This window comes from Phyllostomus hastatus, unplaced genomic scaffold (assembly GCF_019186645.2).
Source record: "Phyllostomus hastatus isolate PE091 unplaced genomic scaffold, TTU_PhHast_1.1 phas_scaffold_78, whole genome shotgun sequence".
Classification (NCBI taxonomy): domain Eukaryota; kingdom Metazoa; phylum Chordata; class Mammalia; order Chiroptera; family Phyllostomidae; genus Phyllostomus; species Phyllostomus hastatus.
Window position 1 is genome coordinate 43,299,772 of NW_025334041.1, and position 23,617 is coordinate 43,323,388.

The 23,617-nt window shown below is 35.5% G+C and overlaps 1 protein-coding gene across 3 annotated transcripts in view; it reads left to right on the forward strand.

The window, feature by feature from the left end:
* MAGI2 (membrane associated guanylate kinase, WW and PDZ domain containing 2) overlaps nt 1-23,617 on the forward strand; it is a 1,385,030-nt gene that overhangs the window by 886,082 nt on the left and 475,331 nt on the right. For all 3 annotated transcript variants that reach the window (XM_045827541.1, XM_045827543.1, XM_045827544.1), the window contains 2 exons: nt 252-464; nt 19,560-19,770. In XM_045827541.1, coding sequence (XP_045683497.1) covers nt 252-464; nt 19,560-19,770 — 424 coding nt within the window. The remainder of the gene's footprint in view (nt 1-251; nt 465-19,559; nt 19,771-23,617) is intronic.

The window sequence follows — 23,617 nt, forward strand, 5'->3', positions numbered from 1 at the left end:
CTGTTCCATACCAGAGAAATACATAGGACTACATTTCGGTTTGGCACAAAGGTGAGAATGAAGGAAGATCTATGTCTTTAAGCACTAATGCTCAATATAACAGAAACAACAAATGAAAATTAAGATTAAAAAATATAGATGTGTGTGTCTAGTATAACATATATATGTATAAAATTGGATACAAATTTGTCACTTTTTACAAGTGATAGTAGGAAAAATTTTAACACCATAGTGTTTTTTATCATTTGCAGATAATTACTACGGCACCCCGAAGCCTCCAGCCGAACCAGCACCATTATTATTAAATGTAACAGATCAGATACTTCCAGGAGCTACCGCAAGTGCTGAAGGAAAACGGAGGAGGAATAAATCAGTGAGCAACATGGAGAAAGCAAGTATAGAGCCTCCTGAGGAGGAAGAGGAAGAAAGGCCTGTGGTCAATGGGAATGGAGTAGTAACACCAGGTTAGTCGTTTGCATCTATTGTAGGTTCACAAGCTCTTATAGATGTAACTAAATATATGTTGTATCAGTATGTTCATGTACATATACATATACACATATATTTACAATTATCTTGAGAGGGAGATTATATCAGCCGGAAAGGACATGATTCTTTTATCCAATTTATTAATTTTAATTTTGATGTATCAAGCAGTTCATCAGCTTCCTCAATTTTTTGTTTCACTTATACAACATTAAAAGCAATACATTGAATGATTTAAACCTCTTAGAAGGCATTACAAGTTATCAGTATGACTGTCAAGTTTTGAGGTCTTTGTTAATTATATTAGATAAAAATCTATCCTTAGAAATTATACTTAGCCCTGGCCAGAGTGACTCAGTTGGTTGGGTGTTGTCCCATAAACTGAAATGCCTTGGGTTCGATTCCCAGTCAGGGCACATGCTTCTGTTTTGGTTTGGTCCCTGTTGGGGTGCCTATGAAAGGCAACCAATGAATGTTTCTCTCTCACATTGATGTTTCTGTCCCTCTCTTTTTCTCCCCTTCTCCTCTCTCAAAAATCAATAAGTATGTCCTTGGGTGAGGAAAAAAAGAAAGACATCTTACTATACTCACAGATCTGTAAATGGGGGCTGTGTCATGAGATTTTGTTAACAACTTCAGTGAATACAGTCCTCAGAATGACTATAGCTATATAATGCCCATGTATTTATCTGCCCACCCTTAGCATCCTGTCCAGCAGTGTAGAAAATGCATTTTTATACATTGACATTTTGAATGTAGCTGCCCTTGAACAGGGAAAAGACTTGTTATCTCTTTAATTTAAGATCATTCATATCGCCCTGGCTGGCGTAGCTCAGTGGATTGAGCACGGGCTGCGAACCAAAGCATCACAGGTTCGATTCCCAGTCAGGGCACATGCTTGGGTTGCAGGCCACAGCCCCCAGCAACCACACATTGATGTTTCTCTCTCTCTCTCTTTCTCCCTCCCTTCCCTCTCTAAAAATAAATAAATAAAATCTTTAGGAAAAAAAAGATCACTTATATCACATGTATAAAGCAGTCCCACACCAGAAAATTGGTCCATCATCCCTTATTTAAGATCTTTTGACAACTCCCATCTTTGAAATACCTTTGTCTTTCTTTATGCTTACTCAGTATAAACATCAGGATTTTCTTTGTCCTCCTCTCATATACATTCACCCAACTCTTCACCTTTTGAGACTTAACATATATTTTTCCAAGACAGGGTCTTTGTCCTGCCGCTGTTTTCTCCTTTACACAGTCACCAAATACAGTTCACATCAAACAACCTTGAGAAAACTGTTGCTTAAGTTTAATTAACACTACCCTACAGCAACTAAGATCCTATTACAGCAATTAATATCATACATCAGTTCAAGAACATAAATAGTGTAATCAATAAAGGACATTTAAAGAGTGAAAAAAACCTTACTGAGGTAACTTTATTCCATTACAAAAATTTTTATAGTAATGGTAATAATATAAAAATTAATTTTGTATGGATGCTATGTGCTAGGAACTCCCTAACCTCATTATATGTATTAGTTCATTTAATTCTCCCAACAGTCCTATTAGCTAGGTACTATTTTACAGATTAGGACATGGAAGTACACTGTCATTAAATAATTTGATCAGTAACTGTAATTCATTTATAAGAAATCTGAATCCAGAACCCATGTTCTTAGCGGCTATGCTATCCTGAGGCTTGTACTGCCAAACAGAAGCACAAATATATTTGTTAGCAATAGTAAACACACGACCACTATTTTAAAAGTAGCATTATAAATTTCTACCTACTAAATCATGTATAAGTGATGTCCCTCTGAAGATATAACAATTCCTAAGTTTTACAATATCTATATGTGTATAAGCATCAAACCTACAAATCTTTAACTCATTATCCTTTACCCAAAAGAACTATTTTCTTTATGTAAATAAAGATTTTACAAGAGTCCTCAATTTCCCTCTATTACTTCTTTTATTCATCATTTCTCCTTTGAACTGTAGTTTATAGCTAGAACTACATATTAATATTTCTTTTTTTTCTTGGACCACATCTATGTAATGTCAGTGACTACTTTTAAATATGTAATTTCTCCAGGTTCTACTAACATTTTTAATGAAAAGTCACATAAAGTGTGTGAATAGTCATTTTATGCTAAGTTTCTCCTTTTTACTCAAAATTACACCAGACATATGGATTTAGCCCAAATCACCTAGAAAAGACATATAATTATCTTTCAGTGTTTCAAATCATAAATGTTTCACTGTGATATATATTATTTCTTTTTTTTTTAAAAGATTTTATTTTATTATTTATTTTTAGGGAGGGAAGGGAGGGAAGGAGAGAGAGAGAGAGGAGAGAGAGAGAGAGACATCAATGTGCGGTTGCTGGAGGTTATGGCCTGCAACCCAGGAATGTACCCTGGCTGGGAATCGAACCTGGGACACTTTGGTTCCCAGCCCACGCTCAATCCAGATATATATTATTTCTAATCCCATAATGATTGTACTTAATGAATGTAAAATGCTGAAATTTACCCTAAGGTGCTTAACTAAGGTAATAGCTCATTTAGTAACAGAGTTCAGATCTGGACACCTGAATCCCTGAACCTGTTCTGGGCTGTTAACCATGGTGAGGACAGAGTGACTCCTGGCTTCTGTAAGGTAAATCATGATGGTGCAGCTCAGTGTATTTTATCTACATTGCATGCCATTATATTCATCCTTCATTTGGTTCATGGCAGTGGTGTTACATCAAATGCTTTCAAGGCTGATATATCTACATCATCTTAGAGAATCTGTCTTTAAACTGGTAGTTAAAATTCATATGCCCAGAAAACCTTCCCTTGATATTAACCTCACCTATATTTAGACATCTTTGTCTTGTTGGAGTTGACATCCAGCCCCATGGCTTGAAATAGATTTACCTGCAGCCTTCACTTGTCCTTATCTTCCAGGGCCATATTTCTAACTCCTGCTCACTGAACTGCCCCACCTCAGTGTTTCTTCAACTTGAATGCAATATTCCACTTAAACTTTTCTATAAAACAAACATGCAAACCAACTCACAAAGTCGTTTGCCTAATTTTTCTAATTCTTCTTTTTACCCAGATAGCTGAGAGTTTTGATTCTTCTTCCCCTGAGTCTTGATGTGTGTAATATTATTGAGTACAAAGGATCACTAGTCCTTTAGCTTTCTTCTCTTCCTTCCAAATATCACTGCTCCATCTTAGATTACCACCTCATTTGTGCATTCTCCTAACCGACCCTACATCCCTCCAGGCTCCATCTCTATCATATCACCTGTTATTCCTTGATCAATTCAAGATTTTTCAACCTGTGCTTGGTCATGTATCTTTCTCAAAACTTAAATGAGCTTCTATTTCTGCAGCTTCAAACTTTTTGGGTAGCCATTCATATCCTCCCACGTTTGACTGCAATATCTCTGTTAGCTTTTCCCCCATTACTCCCCCACTTTCTTCTTGCCTTTATGGTCTACACTCATAAAATACCTTCATCTGTCTGATAAGGCCTTTCTCACCTATTTGAACCTCATATTCTTTTATTAAAATTGAATAAAATTTTTGATGTTCCTTAGAAATTATTTGTTGACTCTGATAATGAAATGTTGAAATTGTCCATCTCTGAATTATTAAAATACAATTTACACTTTTCTTCATTTGGGAGGTGTTGGTTACTTGTAGGTAACTTTTCATAATGTGCCTATCTGGCATCCTTATACATATTATAAAAATTGTTAGGACAAGGATCTTTTCTACTTTTTGTTTACCTATCTCAGTGATCAGTATATATCTTTAAATATTTCAAGTTCTTAGAAATCTTAATTTTTCACTCAACCATCCTTCTAGAGAATGTCAAAGTTTTACTATGATAACATGATTAGATGTCATTCACAGTTCATTTTACACTTTTTCATGTCTTCAACATGCAGTGTTTCTAAGTTCAAAACATATGAGATTCCTGGTTTTACATATCTTCAAAAGTTATTTGAAAACTAAGGAAAATTATGCAGAAATATATTTTTAAAAATATATTCTTAGAGATGAGAATTATTTAATCTCTCTAACTATGGAAATACCAAAACTAGATGGGTGGTTAATAGATAAGTAGAACTTCTTTTTAAAGATCAAACTTTTCTGGAAACAAGCAAATCCTGTAAACCAAAGTAACTGGGTTAAGCTTTCTTGGATTTCTTTTATTTCATGAATTATCTGCTAAACTTTTCCGGAAAGTAATTCACTATTATATTTTAGCTTCCCCTCACCAGCTATTAGTAAGCCTAGTACAAAGCAGTAGAAGTGCACATATATTTTAAAGCAGCTAAATCTCTCTGTTAATACACACACACAATGCCAGGAGGAATGGGGCCCGTGAGAGCTACCTTCAGCAACAAAGGGAATACAGTATGTGTACACAGAGCTGCCTTCTCCAGGCCCCCAAGCCTGCAATTAGTGCAAATGAACTGCATCTCCCAGAGAGCAAACAGAGTGTCCCTTATGTGATCACCAAGTGTCCTCAGCCATGATCTCAGTTCACCATTAGGGACCTGCCTCCAGGTCCTGTGCTGCTTGGCACGCTGACTGTGCATGCACCATCAGTCCTGTTTCTGTGAATGAGGTCCTGTCACTGTCAAAAGAATTATGTCCTCCATAGTGAATCTCGCTGTTTTCCTGCGAATAATAGCCCACTCTGAAACCACCCCAACGCTTGTCCCCTGCTCATTTTTGTGTGGGTTCACAGAGACTGTGATGTGTATATCTACTCAGATTTATATATTTTTTGAGGAGGCTTAGTTTTATGATCTTATTCCCAAACACCATACTGGGTTTTATCTTTCCACTGAAGAGGCAAATTTCTGGGCTATTGTAAATTAGATATTCCATTTTTAAATGAGGGCATTCTATCATTTTATAAAAGAATTATTTGAAAGTTAAAACTGTCCTAATTGTAAAATGTTCTTCTTATCTAGGTGTGATTATAAAGTTACAAGGTAATCATGTTAGAGTTTATGGTTATGAACTATTGTAGTAAATATAACTACACTCTTGGGGGGAAAAGAAATCATTACTAGTTTCAAAGATGTCATTTTAAATCAAGGCAGACTCACTTTGCAATTGAACGAAAAGCTATGCATTATTTGACCTTCGTCCTATCCTCAAAACTGATTCAGAATTTTGTGATTGTGCACTCAGCCGTGTCTGAGGATTCATATGATATGTGAGAGAGGGACTTGATACATGAACAAGGAATGCAGAACAAGCAAGAACCACCAGGGTAATAGTCAGGGATTGTTTGTTTGTTTGTTTTTCCATTACCATTTATCCAACTTACACCTTATTCAACCCCACTCACCCACCTTGCCCCCTCAATCACCAGAGTGTTTTTCATGTCCATGAGTCCCTTTTCATTTTTTCTCTATCCCTCTACCCACTAACCTTCCCCTTAAGCTGTCAGCCTGTTCTCTAAGTTTGTCTCTTTCTTGCTTTTTAGTTCAGTTTGTTCATTAGATTTCACATATGAGTGAAATCATATGGTATTTATCTTTCTCTGAATGGTTTATTTCACTTAGTACAATGTTCTCCAGGTCCATCTATGCTGTTGCAAAGAGTAAACTCTCCTTTATTACAGCTGATTGTATTCCATAGTGTAAATGTACCATAGTTGTTTTATCCACCATCTACTGATGGACATTTGAGCTGCTTCCAAATCTTGGCAATTTTAAACCTAACTGCAATAGGGGTACTTATATTCTTTTAAATTAGTGTTTCCATTTTTTTCAAATAAATTCCCAGTAGTGGAATTGCTGGGAAGTTCTAGAGGGATATTTCAGCAGCAAGGGGTTCCCCCTGAGAAAGGTGGAGTCTAAACCCCATGCTAGGCTCCCCAACCTAGAGCAACAGAACCAGAGAAGGAATCCAAATAACATGTAGAAATGAAAAGCAGTAGGATTTCTGTCCACCAGGAAGAAATGGCTAAAAATACAGAAAGCCTCTTAGAGGGCCACTGCACAAAATTTCATTTTCAGCCACTTAACCCTGGGCCCCCGCAGAGGGAGAACAGCACAGACTAGAGCCACATGAGGAGAGTCTGGAATTGGTGGCTCTGGAGAAAGAGCTGAAGGGTTAGCCACCAGGATCCCTATCCTGAGTCATTGCCCGTACTGTAGAAGCCATCCTTCTCAGGCAGAGCACTCCCTCCTACATGGCATCAGCCTGGGGTGAAACAATAGCGCCCCCTGCAGGAATCTCTCTGAACCCCCACCTATGGAGCTTAAACCAGGCTGCTTAGGAGTATAGCTGGAGGTGCATTCATTGAATAAGCCTAACGGAAAGCTTTCAAGCAAAGGTGAATCTCTGGGAGCTTTGAAACTTTAGCTGACCCTCCTCAGGCCAATGCTGACAAAAGCCAGGTATATTGCACAGCTTTCTCCTTTCTGCATGCACACAGGCCTAGCAGAGAGAGCCACAAGTTATGGGTCTCTGACAGCTCCAGTCGGGTTGTCCAGGGCCAGTAACAGCCACTTCTAAAATAGGCTTGCACCAGAGTTTTTGAAGATATACCTAATACATAGAAACAAACACAAAAAAGAAGTAAAAAATGGAAAGACAAAGAAACAGGCCCCAAATGAAAAATCAAGAGAATTCTTCAAAAGAAGATCTAAATGAATTGGAGGCAAGCATTTATCAGATATAGAGTTTAAGCTAATAATTATAAGGATACACAATAGCATGAAAAAAGGACCAGTCAGAGATAAAAAATGTAATATCTGAAATATGTAACACACTGGAAGGAATAAATAGTAGTTTAGATGAAGCAGATCATCAAATCAGCAATTTGGAAGGCAAGGTAGAAAAAAACACCCAAGCAGAGTAGCAAAAAAATTTTTTTAAAAATTTTTAATTGAGGAGAGTTTAAGAAACTTTTGAGACAACATGAAGTGTAACAACATCCACATCATGAGGATATTAGAAAAAGAGGGTGAGGGATCAAGAACCTATTTGAAGAAATAGTGACCAAAAACTTTGCTAACCTGGTGAAGGAAAAAGACACAGTTTTGGAAGAGCAGAGAGCCCCAGACAAAATGGACCCAAAGGGGCCCACACTGAGACACATCATAATTATAATGGCAAAGCTTGAAGATGAGGAGAGCATATTAAAGATTGCAAGAGAAGAGCAGTTAGTCAACTACAAGGGAGCTTGCATTAAACTGTCATCTGATTTCTCAACAGAAACATTAAAGGCCAGACGGGACTAGCATGAAATATTACAAGGTGATGAAAGGCAAGGACTTACCAATGCTACTTTACCCAGCAAAGTTCTCATTTACAATTGAAGGAGAAATAGGGAACTTCCCAGATGAGAAAAAGCTAAAGGAGTTTGTGACCACCAAACCAATATTGCAAATGTTAAAGGGCTTGCTTTAAGAAGAAAAAAAAACAGAAGGAAATGGTTAAAAAACAAAATGGCAATAAATATGTATTTGTCAGTTATCACTTTAAATGTAAATGGCTTACAAGCAACAATCAAAAGACACAGGATAGCTGAATGGATAAGAAACAAGACCCATATATATGCTGCCTCCTCAGAATGAAAGACACACAAAGACTAAAAGCAAAGGATACAAAAGTTTATTTCATGCAAATGGAAAGGAAAAAAAGCATTCAGGTTTGAGCAGCACTTGCAGAAAACGTGTGGACTAGTTGAGTCTAAACGTATTTCTAATTATAGTCATCCAATCTCTTTAGTTCTGATTTTCACCCTGTGTTCTATGTTCTTATCTCATATTTCTCTTCATAAAAGTGATTGTAATTTTGGTGTGAAATCTCAGATTGCTCTAGTTATTTCTAGCGGGCCTTTATCTCAAGTGAAGGGGTAAGTTCACTTGATATATCAAGTCTATCTGCTTACTCATTCCTTTCATGTAGCTTTGTCATTGGGAACAGCACCCTTATCTTTTTCTTCCTAATTGACTTCTTGCTCACATCAAAAAATACCTAGACTCCAATTTGGCCCCAAAGAATAACATTTGAGTTATCAAGGTCAAGATTTTTAAATGACTTCTTCCTTTTCTCTTTAATCCCTTTGATGTTTCTTAAAAAGTGATTTATGTTTGATATAGTACTAGTCTTTTCATTTCAGAATTTTGAAAGCAAGACTTACAAAATACCATCTATACATACCCTATATTTCATTTGATGTCTTGCTTTGCTCTTAGAGTATGTTCAGTACTGATTCAGTTTCTTTCTCCCAAGAGTTAGTTGAGGATTTGGGAAACCTGTTTCAAAATGATAAATATCTTCAGAATTCATTACATTACAAAAAACATGCAGCATATAGTTTCAAAGCTGTGAGGATTTATTTTATTGCCCTATCCCAGCCTATTATTATTGAAATGTTTTAAAAGGTAAATGTTACCAAAAGAAGAAAATATACTAATCAAGGCAGCTCTTCTTCCCTGTTAATGGGAAATAAATCTATCTACTAATTTTTCTAGTGATTTTTTCCTATTTAGTTATTTATATCCTGTTTTTTTTTTTATCTTTCAGTCATGGATCTTGAATTTTCTATTTTCATAATTTTCCATATTGTCCTTTTAGTGTTTCAAAACTTTTATAACTAATATTTTAAATAAAGATAAAAAATAATTTTGAGGTACTAAATATTGTTTTTTAGTAATTCACATTTTCCTAACTACCTCTGTCAATAGATAAGATCCAGGTTGGTTACAAATATCACAGATAAAAAGTAATGTCTTTACAGGATTGAGAATTAAATTCTGCTTCCTTAATTGATGTGTCATCTCACAATTTATTACCCTAACTTTCCCTAATTATGATATTTTATTCTGGACTTGTGTTTCTTTCATAGCCTCAAATAATAAAAGGAAGTATTTGTTAACATCTCAGAAATATATATATATATTTTCCATTGCCATTGTGTTTAAATTGTTTAAAAAGGGTTACATTGAGCTAACCCTTTTTAATCTCTATAACATATAAAAGTTTGTAATGCATTTTAAATTTTTTTTTAATTTTTATTTTTTATTTATTTTTCAGAGCAGAAGGGAGGAAGAGAGGGGGAGAAACACCAATGTGTGGCTGCCTCTTGCATGCCCCTAACTGGGGACCTGGCCCACAACCCAGGCATATACCCTGACTGGAAATCAAACCAGCAACCTTTTGGTTCGCAGGCTGGTACTCAATCCACTCAACTACACCAGCTAGGACTATAATGCATTTTTTTAGAACTTAGAAACACTTTAAGAAAGCTAAGGAGTCAGAAAACACCAACTAAAAGTGATCAATGTATATAGAAAAATCTCTGAATGAACTGAAAAAAAAATCATCTTTGCTAATGCATTGCTGAAGCACTGGGAGTAGGAACAGTAGGGAAACTTACTTTGCAATTATTTCCTCTGTACTTTTGAATTTGGTCCATTTGCATGTTTTACTACATCAAAAAAGTAATTATTTTTAAATGATGAGCAAAAATTTACTAATAATTCAATGTCCAAACATTTTAGCACTCATGTTATAATTTCTCTTCTCATTTTAGAAGGTTTAGGAAAAGTAAGGAAAATTGATAACTTTGAGCAATAAGCTACAACCTTGGCTACTTTCTTTTTTAAAAAAAAAATTTATTTATTTATTTTTAGAGAGCGAAGGGAGGGAGAAAGAGAGAGAGAGAAACATCAATGTGCAGTTGCTGGAGGCCGTACCCTGCAACCCAGGCATGTGCCCTGACTGGGAATCGAACCTGCGATGCTTTGGTTCGCAGACTGTGCTCTATCCACTGAGCTATGCCAGCCAGGGCCAACCTTAGCTACTTTCAATTAACTGGGTACAGAGAATGCATGTGGCCACAACATGACTGTTTTTTTCTGAAGACAGAATTTCCTCCACTTTTCATTACAGGACATAATCAATAGTATGGCCACAATCAAAAATCAATTACAACAATATTTTTCTCTTGTTCAAGAATTAACCCTGAGGTGTTCATTTAACAGGAGCCTGTGGTTCAAATTATAAGAATTTCTGTTTCCAGCAGTGAAGCAAACAACACGCTCTGAGAGCCCGACCGCACCTCCACCCCCACAATACAAATAAGACCTTGGGTCAGTCAACTAACATACTTTTTAATAATAGTGCTAAATTTGCAAGGAAGCAGGGAGGCAGGAAGCATCTTCAAGAGCCACCACTTCCACTGCCAGGTAGTGAAAGTGTTGAGCAATCTGTTGTAAGCAGACTTGAAAATGAAGCTTGCCCCAGGGATATAAAATTGGGAAGATTCATCTCAGATTCTGCTTTAAATCAGCACCTTCAAAGGTGCCAAGATTATAGGTGATACCAAGTTTATAGCTCAGTAGCAGCTCCTGGAGCCCAGCAAAATCAAATGCATAATTCCATAGGAAATAATGCAGAACTTGGAAAAAAGTGTGGCTTCTGAGGATTATTTTTCCTCCTTTACATCACTTAATTTCACAGCATGTCTCATTTAAGGAAGAATAACTCAATTTATGCAAATACCTAATAAAGAGAAAATGTTAGCTTTGTGTGTTTTTTAAGCAATTGCATTTTTTTGGAAAATACCTAATATCTTAAAAATCATATAAAGTTGACCACTTTCGTGTCTGTAGGAAGAAATCATTTATGTTGCTTGACTGATTTAACTATGCAGTTTTTTAGTGTTCTAAGTAGTAGAGCTCACTGATAATAATATATAACATTTACTAAACTCGTATGATGTTTCAGTAGTTTACTGTTCTGAGCAATTTATATACACATCATGTCAAATTCCTGTAGGTAGGTAATGTTATTATTCCCCATCATACAGTAAAAAGTAAATTGCGGAATGCACAAAGCAATTAAATGGCTTGCCCACTATCACACTGTGAAGGACAGATTTAAACCCAGGTAGTCTGACCCTAGCCTCAGCAATTATGTTCTGTTTCTTGTGGAGCATGTTTCCTGCTATCTGAGAATTGCTAAACAAAAAGAAAAAGAATTTCTTTTAATTTCAAGTTATTTATATTCTTTTTTTATCAACTACAAATATATTCCTCAATCTTTTTCCCCTTAAATGTTCTCTAGCCATGTTTATTTACAAAGAAATAATATAAAGACCGGAGAAAAGTCTATTTGATTTATTAAAATTTGTTATATAGTCATTAGAAATAGAAATCACAGAGTTCTCTCACAAGCTACAACAAGCTTTAGAAATTTAAAAGTTATGATGGCTGAAAGGAATAAAATCAATAATTTCCTATCTAGCTTAAAAACATTATTCTCCCTCATTTTGAAGGATGGCAATTACAGAAAGCTGAATATCAACTATATGCCTTGACCACATCAAATGAAAACATGGATAAGGTATAAAATAGGCATTCTTTTTTTTTTTTGAAATGGTTTTATCTTGGTGTCTGATATTCTTTAATGAAACCAGGTAGGGACATTCAAAACCATGGCATTCTGATTTATCCTTAGATTTCCATTCAAAAGACAATAAATGTATAAGCAAATGAAATGGCTACAATATATATTGTTGTACTATGGAAACCTTAGACTGGACCACAGCTATAGAATTTATGTGAACTGGACTGAATGCAAAAATGCATATATTTAATGCTCTTCTAGTTAAATGGCTTTCAGTCCTTGTGTTCTTTCAGGATCTTTGAGCTCTTTTGATTTTCTTATGGTAAGAAGAAAATCATTTGCTGCATCCAATAAAACCAGTAGGTTAGGAAATATGAAAAAATTCTATTTTTAATTCATCACAACAGTAAAAGTATACATAAATATGTTTATGGGTCATTGTTTATAAGACTGTACATTATTAATGTCTATTTGTCTCAGTGTTTCTGTAAAATTTCTAGTAAATTCAAGAGTCCTGGCGAAAGGGAAAATTTTTTCACCATTGCCACTCTTTAAAAAGAGGTTCCCTTTCTTTTGAAGTATATATTGTTTCAATTGTAAGTGAAGAAAAAATCACTCTGGTTTGCAAGCCACCTAAAGAACCTAGAATGCAAAATGCCCTGCCCAGAAAACACCGGTGTTTAATAATCTGTTCCCTTCAGCACCAAGCATCTTAGGGAAAATTACATCTATATATACAGAAAAAAATATGTTTTGATTTAACAATAAAACTATGTTAAAAAATTTCTCTTGGAAGTCAAAAAGATAATTCTACATGATCGATTCTTAACTCAGAAATTGAGCAAAAAGGAGAAAGTTTCATGGACATGGACAATAGTGTGGTGATTGCTCAGGGGAGGGAGGTATAAGGGGAGTAAATGGTAATGGAAAAAAATACAATAAAGATTAAAAAAAGAGAGAGAGAGAGAGAGAGAGAGAGAGAGAGAAGATGCTCCAGTCAACTGAGCCACCCAGCCAGGGTTTTATTTAGCTTCTTAAAGGTTTATATACATGTCAAAGAGATAAAGAATTTGCAATGATGAGCTTTCTAATATAAATGCTCTAAGAAAAGGGAAAAAAGAAATAGCTTTATACTACTATAAAAGATGCATGGGTTATTTGGCTCCTTCTGCTTAGTCAGAATTTAAGTAGTCTAGGGTTTCTCAAACCACAGATCTGACAGGTATGAGACTTGCAGAAGGGCACATAGCACCTATTTCTAAGCAGAGCTTCATGGGAGGAGGGAGTGCTGTCAAGAGTGGCTACACATGCACCTCTGGTGGGCATGCAAGATCTGTCCTTCTCCTGCCTTGATTACCAACAATCTGTTCTGGTGGTACATCCAGACAATGGAATATTATTCAGGGCTAAAATTTAGAAATGAGTTATAAAGCCATTGAAAGACATCAAGTGAACTTAAATGCATATCACTAAGTGAAAGAAGCCCATCTGAAAAGGCTCTATATTACATGACATTCTAGAAAAGGCAAAAATGTGGAGACAGTGAAAACATCAGTGGTTGCCAGAAGTTAGAGGGGAAAGAGGGATGAATAGGCAGAGCCCAGAGGATGTTTAGGGCAGTGGACTACTCTATGTGGTATTATCTTAGATACTTGTCATTATACATTTATCCAAACCCATAAAAATGAACATTACCAAGAGTGAAGCAAAAGTAAACTATGAACTTCAGGTGACAATAAATTGTCAATGTGGGTTCACGGTTGTAACAATGTTCCATTCTGGTTGGGGGATGTTAGTAATGGGGGAGGCTATCCATGTGTGGAGTCAGGTAACATGGCTCTTTCTGGAATAGACTCTGCCCCCATATGGAAAGCCTGCCTTGCTGCAGAGTTGCCTGTGAGTACATTGGTTTGAGTTATACCACAAGCCCTTGATTCTCACCATAAACTACATTCTAGATTAGCCACTATAAATAGTAAATGTAGGAATGTTATAGTTCTCGATTTGCCTTATTTATTTTTTCTCCTATTTTGTTAAGACAGAAAAGGCAGGAGCCACTTATCATTTCCCTTTCAAAACAATGCACAATAACCTGATAAAAAGTTCTTTTCTCCCCCTCATTAGCTTTTGTCCAGTGTCTTGCACACTATAGATATTAAATTAATGTTTGATAATGTAATGACTGATCAACTAAATTAGAATAAAGGAATGAATGAACAAATGAGTTAGATAAACAGGGATAACTTGGCTGAATATATCTGTCATGTAAATAAATATAATTAGACATCTCCAAAGGCTCAATTTTCTTCCCCAAGACATACCTTACATTTCTCTTGAAAATGTAATAGTACTATATAGTTAGAGAAAAAAAGTTTATTTGTTCATAACTAAGCTTCTCGAATGAATAGTCTGTCAGTATATTCTATATATTCTTTTCACTTATTCTCTTTTTTTAAATCTTCACTTGAGGACATTTTTCACTGCTTTTAGAAAAAGAAGGGAGAAGGAGAAAGAGAGAGAGAAACATTGATGTAAGAGAGAAAAACATCATTTGGATGCCTTCTTATATACACCCCAACTGGGGATCAAACCCAAAACCTGGCTATATGCCCTGACTGGGAATTGAACCCATATCTTTTGGTCTACTGGACAATGCTCCAACCTACTAAACAATGCTGGCCAGGACCTTTTCATTCATTCTTTAATCCATTCCAATGTGGCTTCCCCACCCACCACTCCATTGTAACTCCTCTATAAGTGGTAGGAAATGTTACCAGTGACCTCCATGTCATTAATTTCAAAAGATTTTATATTTTTATCTTGTTGAACTGTTTAGAAGCTGTTCTTTACCCACAGTGAAGTGTTTCCCCCTGGTTGCCTTCTGTTTGTCTTTAATGGCAGGAGGACCAACTGATTTTCCTGTTACTTCCCTGGCTGCTCTTCCCTGGTCCTTCTCTCAATGACTACCAAAGGTTAGAGCTCCTCAGGCAGTGTTCTATGGATTCTCATTTCCACATGCTGCACTGTCTCTCTAAGCAATCTCATTCCCTCCTACATCTTACATTATAATACAAGCTAGCCATATGCTGCTGCCTTTCAAGTTGATTCTCTCCAGCCAAGAACTCTTTGACATGACATCTCCATTGTGAACCTGGCATGGACTTCTCTCTCAGTGTGCCCAGAGCTGTACCCAGTCTCCCCCACTCTCCACAGGGTACATTTCCTGTCTCAGTCAATAGTTTTGCCACTAACTGTGTTTACCACAACTCTTCATTTTTTCCTTATCTGTCCATTATTTTTGGAAATCATAACAAATCTACACTCTATACATTTTGCAGTCCACTTCTTTCTATGCCCATGACACTATCATCTCTTGTCTGGAGCATAAAAATAACTCCCCACTGGTTTTTAAATATCTACTCTTGTCACTCTGAAATGTCCAGAATACTCATAGTTAAGATCTTTGTGAAGAAAGAAAATCTAATTGTGTCATTCCCTTAATTAAGACACATCAGTACCTTCTCATTGCTCTCAGGATACAGTCCCAGATTCTCAGTATGCCTTCCAAGAGCTTGCCTAGTCCACTCCTTTATTCTTCCCTCTTACCTTCTTCTGGAAGAAGTCTCTTGACTCCTTTTACTAGTTTCACATTTCATAGCACATTTAAAAAAGGCTTTTCTTAACTCTTTAAATGAGGTCAGGTGAATGCACATGCATAAAATCTCATCTTTCCCTTTGCTAGCACTGATCACACTTTAAAAACTACGCATCTTGACATATTTTGAGTTCCATGAGTGCAGGGACTGTGCCTCTCTTGTTCAATCTTCTGTCCTCAGTGCCCAACACCAATTGAGTGCTTAACAAACATTGATTAAGTGAACATTCAATAAATGAATATGCTCAGAGCATGACCTTGCATTTTAACTTTCAAATGCAATATGACACTTCAAAATACCTGAGAATGGTGTGTTTCATATATTTAATTACATGCTCTAATAAGGTATAGCTAAGATAATCTAAAGAAAGTAATTGTATCTTCTCTTGCTGCTTTTTTCTACACAATTTGCAAAAGTCAAACCTGTATGAGGAATCAGCTAGGAGACTACATTACTAAGGCCATACTCTTTTCATAAATCCTTCATTTTAAGGGGAGAACAATGAAAGATTATATTACAAACTGGCTTTCCCACCCTCCACTCCTAAATAACTACCCCATAACTGGTAGCTAATACCACCAGTGAACTCCATGCTATTAATTTTAAAAGATTTCATGTCCTTGTTTTGCTTGACTGTTTACAAGCTTTGTCCACAGTAAAGTGTTTCCACCTCACTGTTATAAAAGTGTTCTTGAGCTTTCTATTTCATAAAGATAGCTTTAATATTGCTCTGAGATTGATACATATGCAGAAAATTGATCCAAGTAATTTATTGAAACAGAGAGAATATTATACTTTAATTTAATCATTTTAAATTAGCTTTACTAATTTTTAAAATTATAAAAATAATAGCTAATGAATACAAAGATATGCAAAGAGAACTTTTCCTGCCCCCATTCAAATTTACTTAGTAATCAAAGTTGACAATTTGTTGTATATTTCTCCATCTAGTTTTCATGCTCATTTAGTTAAATGCAAAATTATATGAATATATCTAGTTTGATGTTTGCTTATTTCTAAAAAATAGGCTTAATGATATATATTACCCTACAACTTGGATCACTCCCTGAATAGTAATAATTTTTCAGGTCAATAGATACAGATCTAATTCACTATTTTTACAGATCTAATTTATTGTTTTTACACTATGTAGTTTTTCATGGTAATGATAACCAGAGTTTAATCACATTCTCATTGATACACATTCAAATCATTTTCAGTCCTTTGCTACTACAAACAATGCTGTAATAAATATTGTTATATAGGTATCCTTATGCAACACCATCTTTATTTCTAGAAGATATATTCTCAAAGTGGGATCATGGAATCAAAGTATATATATTTGCATATGTATATCTTTTAATGTTAATGACTATTGATTATGTTCCCAAATGATTGTAGAATTTTCTATTTCCAAGATGGCTGCCTTATCTTCACACTGACATTATATGTCAGTAGTGTTCTCCGTCCATTTTCGGGATTAGGCTGTCCCCACCACACTTCTGCTGTGAGGAAGCCATAGTGACCCTCACTGCAGGCCAGTTGGTTCCCTACTCTTAGCCACTTTCCCAGTTTCTCACTGGAGTGTACTTGGACTTCTGGATGACATCCATACCACAAAGAAGTCTTGGGAGTAGTATTTGCCAAATGTTTTCACTCCATCATTTTTCTCCTCTGACACCCCAGTGGACATTTGAAGTCACTCTGCAGAAAATATTCCTCCCAAAGTTCTAAACTTAAGGTGTTCACAAGCCCCCTCTGCTTTTGTCTCCCCTGACCTTTTCTGTGGTTTCCCTCTTCTTCTCTCCACCACACCACAGCCCAGACTACCATCTAGAGGTGTTGGTGCTGAATCCCTGGATGAAACAGGTAGTTTCTTAAATCTAAACATTTCTTCTTTGACTTTCTCTCTCCCAGCTACCATCCTACCTTGCAGGAACTTTCTCTACATTATAGCTTTCTTCTTATTTACCCCAAGAATGTTTTTGCCCTAGATGGTACCTGCTGTACTCTTCTCTGTCAAATAAGACGCATGGTCTGTCTTTAATGACAGAAAAGCTAAATAGGAAAGAAATAAACCTGGGTGGCTCAGAGAGAAAATATCCTCTTTATATGATGACATCTATACTTTGACCAGAATATTTGTCCATCCCATGAATAAATAGCTTATAATTATCTTCTTTACCCACTCTCTGGTGTGCTTCCTATTGAGCTCTTTATAAAGTCTTTTTATCTCTACATTTCCTCCACCCTGCAGACCCTGAACTTTCCCAAAATATGGTTTAAAACCCATACTGATGATAGGTTTTTCACATATTTTTCTTCTCTTTCAAAAATCTATCTTTATCACATATTACAAATTTCCAAAAATGTTGTCATCCTCCATTTATACTTAACTCTAGTTATAGGATCTATTTCTTCTTAATTTTTATTTTTTCCAGTTCCCTCACCATTTTGAGATCTATACTCTGATTCGTCATCATGATATAGTTAGAATAATTTCTCAAATGTTGTCCTAGTATAGAATATGTGAGTAGTATGTATATCAGAATTTTTGCATATTTAAAAGCAACTTTCTTACCCTGACTGGATACCAGGTAGCTCAGTTGGTTGGAGCAGCATCCCAATATGCCAAAGCTGTAGGTTTAATCCCCAGTCAGGACACATACAAGAAGCAACCAATGAATGAATGCATAAGTGGAACAACAAACCTCCCCCACCTTCCTCTCTCTCTCTCTCTGTCTCTCTCTCTCATTCTTCTTTCCTCTCTTTAAAGTCAATAAATAAAATAAAATAAAAGTGACTTTCATTTTCTTGGATAGATGAATAATATTTTGACAGAGTTAAGTTATTGGTTTGCTGAATTTTTTCTAGTGTTACTACAGATGTTACCTTACTATCCTTGAGCTTAGTGTGTCACAGGTGAAAGGACTGAAGCTCTTGTGTTCCTTTTTTCTTTGTAAGTAATCATTTTTTTCAGTGTAGAAGCTGCTACAGCTTCTGTTTTTTAACAGTAGAGTTTGGACATTTCACCAATGTATGTTTAGTGGGCTATGTACTTCAGTAATCTGTCCTCAGATTCAGTGAACCATTCAATCTGTAGACTGAAGCATTCCTTCATTTTAGCTACATTTTCTTCCATTTTTATTGTTATTATTTCTTCTGCATATGTTCATTCTGGAGTTTGTACTATTTACATGTTGGGACCCTTGGATCTGTCCTCCAACCCTGCTATTATTTCTCTTAAGTAATGTGTATCTTTTAGTTTTAGCTCTCTTATATTAGTTTTCTATTGCTGCTGTAATAAATTACCATAAAGTTAATGACTTAGAACAATGCAAATTTATCATCCTATAGTTCTGTAGGTTAGAAGTCTGACCTGGGCCTTATTGGGCTAAAATCAAAGAGTGGGTAAGACTGCATTCCTTTCTGGAGGCTCTTGTGGAGAATCTGTTCTTGTCTTGCCAGCTTCTGAGGGTGCCCACATTTCTTGACTTGCAATTGGCCCCCTTCTTCTATTTCCAAAACCTGCAACAGTGCATCTATTTTGTCATACTTTACTAGTCACATCTCCCCTTAAATGCTCTCTCCTGCTTTCCTCTTACAATTAAAAAAAAATCCTTGTGATTAAATTGAATTTACCTGAACAGTTACACTCCCAATCTCAAACTAAAACCTGAATTTAATCAGATCTGCGAATCCTCCTTTGCCATGTAAGGTAACATTCGCATGGTCCAGGGAGTAGGACATGGACATTCTTAAAGGGTCATTACTTTGCCTACCACATCTGGGTTGTGAAATGATGGTCCTCTGATTTAGTAATCAACAACAAATAGATGAATGATAGAGGAATAATGCATGAAAGGGGAACTCAAATAAGCCGTGATAATTTTCAGAGCTCTTTGCAATTATGCTTTTCTTGTTAGCCTTCACAGAGCTTATTCCTTGATGCAGTACATTCCACACATTTAGAAGTTGCTTTAGCTTGACTCACAAACAACATGTCATTGTTCTCTTGTAGAATCCAGTGAACCTGAAGACAAGAGTGCAGGTGCCTCAGGGGAGACACCCTCCCAGCCTTATCCTGCACCAGTGTACAGTCAGTCTGAGGAGCTGAAGGAGCAGATGGATGATGCAAAACCAACAAAACCTGAAGAGAATGAGGAATCAGACCCATTGCCTGATAACTGGGAAATGGCCTATACAGAGAAGGGTGAAGTGTACTTCATTGAGTAAGTTCACACATGTCTTTGAACATTGTCATAAAGACCATAGCAGTATGTAAATGATGTAGCAACTGGAAATGTGGTAAAAATAAAATAATGACTCGTATTGCTTCTGGCATCAATTTCTTTTGTTGTTAGAGAATAATGGGATAGTTCCTTAATACAGTTAAGGATCCTAAATTATCCCCTATAAATCATAGAATATATTAAAGAACTTCATTGTAAAATTTGTTGCAATTATAGGGATATGCTTACTCTATTCTTGCAAGACATCCATATAGTCCATATGAGACAATCCCACATTTTAAGTCAGATTGCTGTAACTTCTACCATCATGTTCAGTAATAAAATAGGATGATGAAGCTATTTAGGGCAAAATACTTTCTAGTCACAAAAGTAAATGTTGTAAAGCATTTGATTCTGATATCAAGTATCAATAAAATATTTATTTTGGTCCCTGGCTGGTGTGGCTCAGTGGATTGAGTGCCAGCCTGCAAACCAAAGGGTCATTGGTTTGATTCCCAGTCAGGGCTCATGCCTGGGTTTTAGGCCAGGTCCCCAGTAAGAGGCATGTGAGAAGCAACCATACATTGATGTTTAAAAATATACATATATTTATTTTTGTATATTTCATTATACTTATTTTTTAAATTCCATTGTATTTCTTGCTTACCATTTTTATGACTTCCCAAGAAAAATAAAATGCTAATCCTGAACTCCTTGGTGATACTTAATCAATCTAATATTTTCTTTCCTTTGAGATTTATATTTCCAATTTAAAATTTTCAATATATTTTATTAATACTGTCTCACTTTTATCTCCTAGAAGTAGAACCACTTTTTTAAAATGAACTACAAAGTTGAAGATCATAGCACAAAATTAAATTGTTGGTGTGGGTAAAATAATCACAATGTTCATTAGAAAGAATAAAAACAAATATTATAAATAAACAACTTTTAATAAAAATATGTAAATTCTGATTATTCAAAAAATATATTAAAACTCGATTCCTTTTCCCCACCTGTAATGATTTGTGACTTAGCTCTCCATAGGCAGAACTCTGTTGTGAAATTGAAATGTTACCACATGCCAATATTTTAATTCTCATATGAAGGTGGAAACTTTGATACATGTGGCCAAGGGAATGCATAATCAGGTAATTATTTAGCACTCTGCTTGACTCCCATATGGATGAGATCTGCAGTGGTTTATAGAAAATGAATTACTATCATTCACCTTTTGGCAAAACTTACAACTTTTAAAAAATTAAGAATCCATTAAGTCTTTGCTATAAGAAATAACCCAAAGACATCTTTTATCAATTAATTGGAAAAGAGAAAGTCATGTCAAATTTTTTATGTGCACAAAAGCATTTATATCTGAAAACATAATTTTGTTATTGATGAGCACAGCATGGAACCATCATAGATCAGATGTCGAAATATAAGCCTTAGATGTGAGGTCACACATTTATGTTCAGAACAACTGCTGTTTAGAACAAGGAGACTGAGGATAACATTTTTAATATAATACAAGGGCAGTAAGGCTATGTGGAAATAATAAAAGAAAACCAACATAAGTTGATGAAAGAACTGTTTTCTTACAATGTTTCTAGTAATGCAGTTATAAACCCTCCTCTCTTTAGAACTATAAATAAACTTTTTTTTAAATATTTTCAGGTTTGGGGAGTATAGACAAAGGGATTTTAGAAGACAGAATTTGTGCTAATGGTATATAGTAAATAATGATACTTTATCAGGACTTGGGAGAATCTACCAACCTTATTCTGTTAAGATGCTTAATCAGTCATCTAGTGTCAGAATTCAAAGACTCAAAAATTTTAGTTTCTGCTCTCAAATTTGTTGTCAAATTAGGGAACAGAAACAAATAGTTATAAAGCATTAGTGAACAATCTCTGAGTTTTGTGATACTATTCAGGGAAGGATATGTTTAGCATAGACTTAAGTAGTAAAAGGAGGCATCAGAGATAAGGTGCAATAACATTAACTGGAAAACTCAGTAATATGTAGATAGAGCATTTCACATATAAAAACTGTTATTACAAACACCCAGTCCTTGTATATATTAGAAATAATGAGAAGTTCCCTGACTTTACCAGGGAAGTAGGTATTAGTTGGTGAATCCTGAAAAATAATTGCTTAGTTTTAATTTTGCTAAATCAGTGGTGTTTTTGAAAGACAGAGGGTTTTATTTGTTCATTTATCTTCTTTGTGTTACTGCGGGGAAGGATAAATGTATAGTATTAGGAGCAGAAATAGGTTAAGCTGGAAAATTAAGACAAAAGAAAGAGAAATTTTGTTTGTGTTGAGAGAGTGATGCTGAGGAAGACTCCTTCACAGGAGAATGCAGAAGCCCGGCACCAAGACTGAAGGGAGTGTGGTGGAAAGATGATCCATGCAGGGGCAGGAGCAAATGGCCTGCTTCAAGAGGTTATTACACAGAATGGAGGCATCCGCCACCTCACCCTTCATCCTGGACCTGTCTGAGTTCCATCTTTGTTTCCTCCCAAAAGTTTTTTTGAATCTCAAGGCTCAGTGTGATGAGCTCAAGTATATCAGAGCAGGAGGGATCAGCGTCTTAATCACCTGGTCCTTCGTTTCCTTTCTTTCTGCCTGTGTTTCACTCTGCTTTCCTTTGACCCCAGCTTTTGTTGATTTTCTCCTAACTGCTTTCACTCTTTGCTCTAGAATGCCCCTTCCCTTCCTAACTACATTTGACAAAATCAATATTTCAAACCACTGTCCTTGATTTGTGAGTACCTTTGCTATTGATATCACAATGAATTTTATGTGAATAAGCTCTATACTATGAAAGCTCCTGGGTACAATCTGCTAGAGCAAGATGGGGAGCATAGTGAAGCAATAAGGACTTTCTTTGGGACTAAGCCATGATGTGTCCCAGAATTTTTAGTCAAGAAATTTTAAAACAAAATATTATTTATAATATAAAAGTTTGCAGTCCTGAGGCAAAGTCATGGTAAAGAAAAAAATATAAGGAAAGGTAGTGTAAGTTAAGAGGAAGGTCAAACAGACAGAAGGAAAGATAGAAGAGAAGGAAAATTAGATTTGTGAGGTAAAGAGAGCTGATCTGAGTGAAAACTTCCCTCTGGTACAAATATTGTGAGAGTCTTGGAGTGACGGGAGTCTCTCCTTGCACATAACGCTCCCTCATTACACTTCACTGAAATGAAGATCATAATAAAACAGAAAATGAAACAAAAAGAGAAGGATCCTGTGGTTCTATGTATAAAATTTCTGTGAATATAATTTATTTCCGAATAGAACAGGGGAGCTCTACCTATGCCAAAATGTTAAACATTTATTTTAAAAGTACTTATTGGGTATTGCATTAAAGTAATAATTAAGGTAACATTGTTTTGTCTTTTATGCAATGTTTAAAACTAATTATTGCTCAGTACTGCAAAATAGCTCATATTTGTGAGTACTGTACAAGTTCTGCATTCACAAAAGAAGGATTTTTTCCATTGTTCTCAATACTGAACACATGAGCCAACTACATTCCTCATGCTCTTCAGAGCTGCCTCCTCTGGTGAATGATATAAATACTTTTATCCTTTACAATGATATTTAAAAGGAAAAAAAGTGCATACTTCAGAAAGTATTTTTAAATAACAGAATTTTAACTTGTGAGTGAACGCACTCTTCAAACCATGCTTTAAAGCATAGTTATGTTTTATATTTAGCAATTTTCAAGACTTTGAAATGCATATTATTTAAAACCAGTAGTTTTCTTAACTTATCATCCTCATTAATATTATCTTCTAATATAGATAGTATATATTAATTATAAAATTCAATTGTAATAATGGAC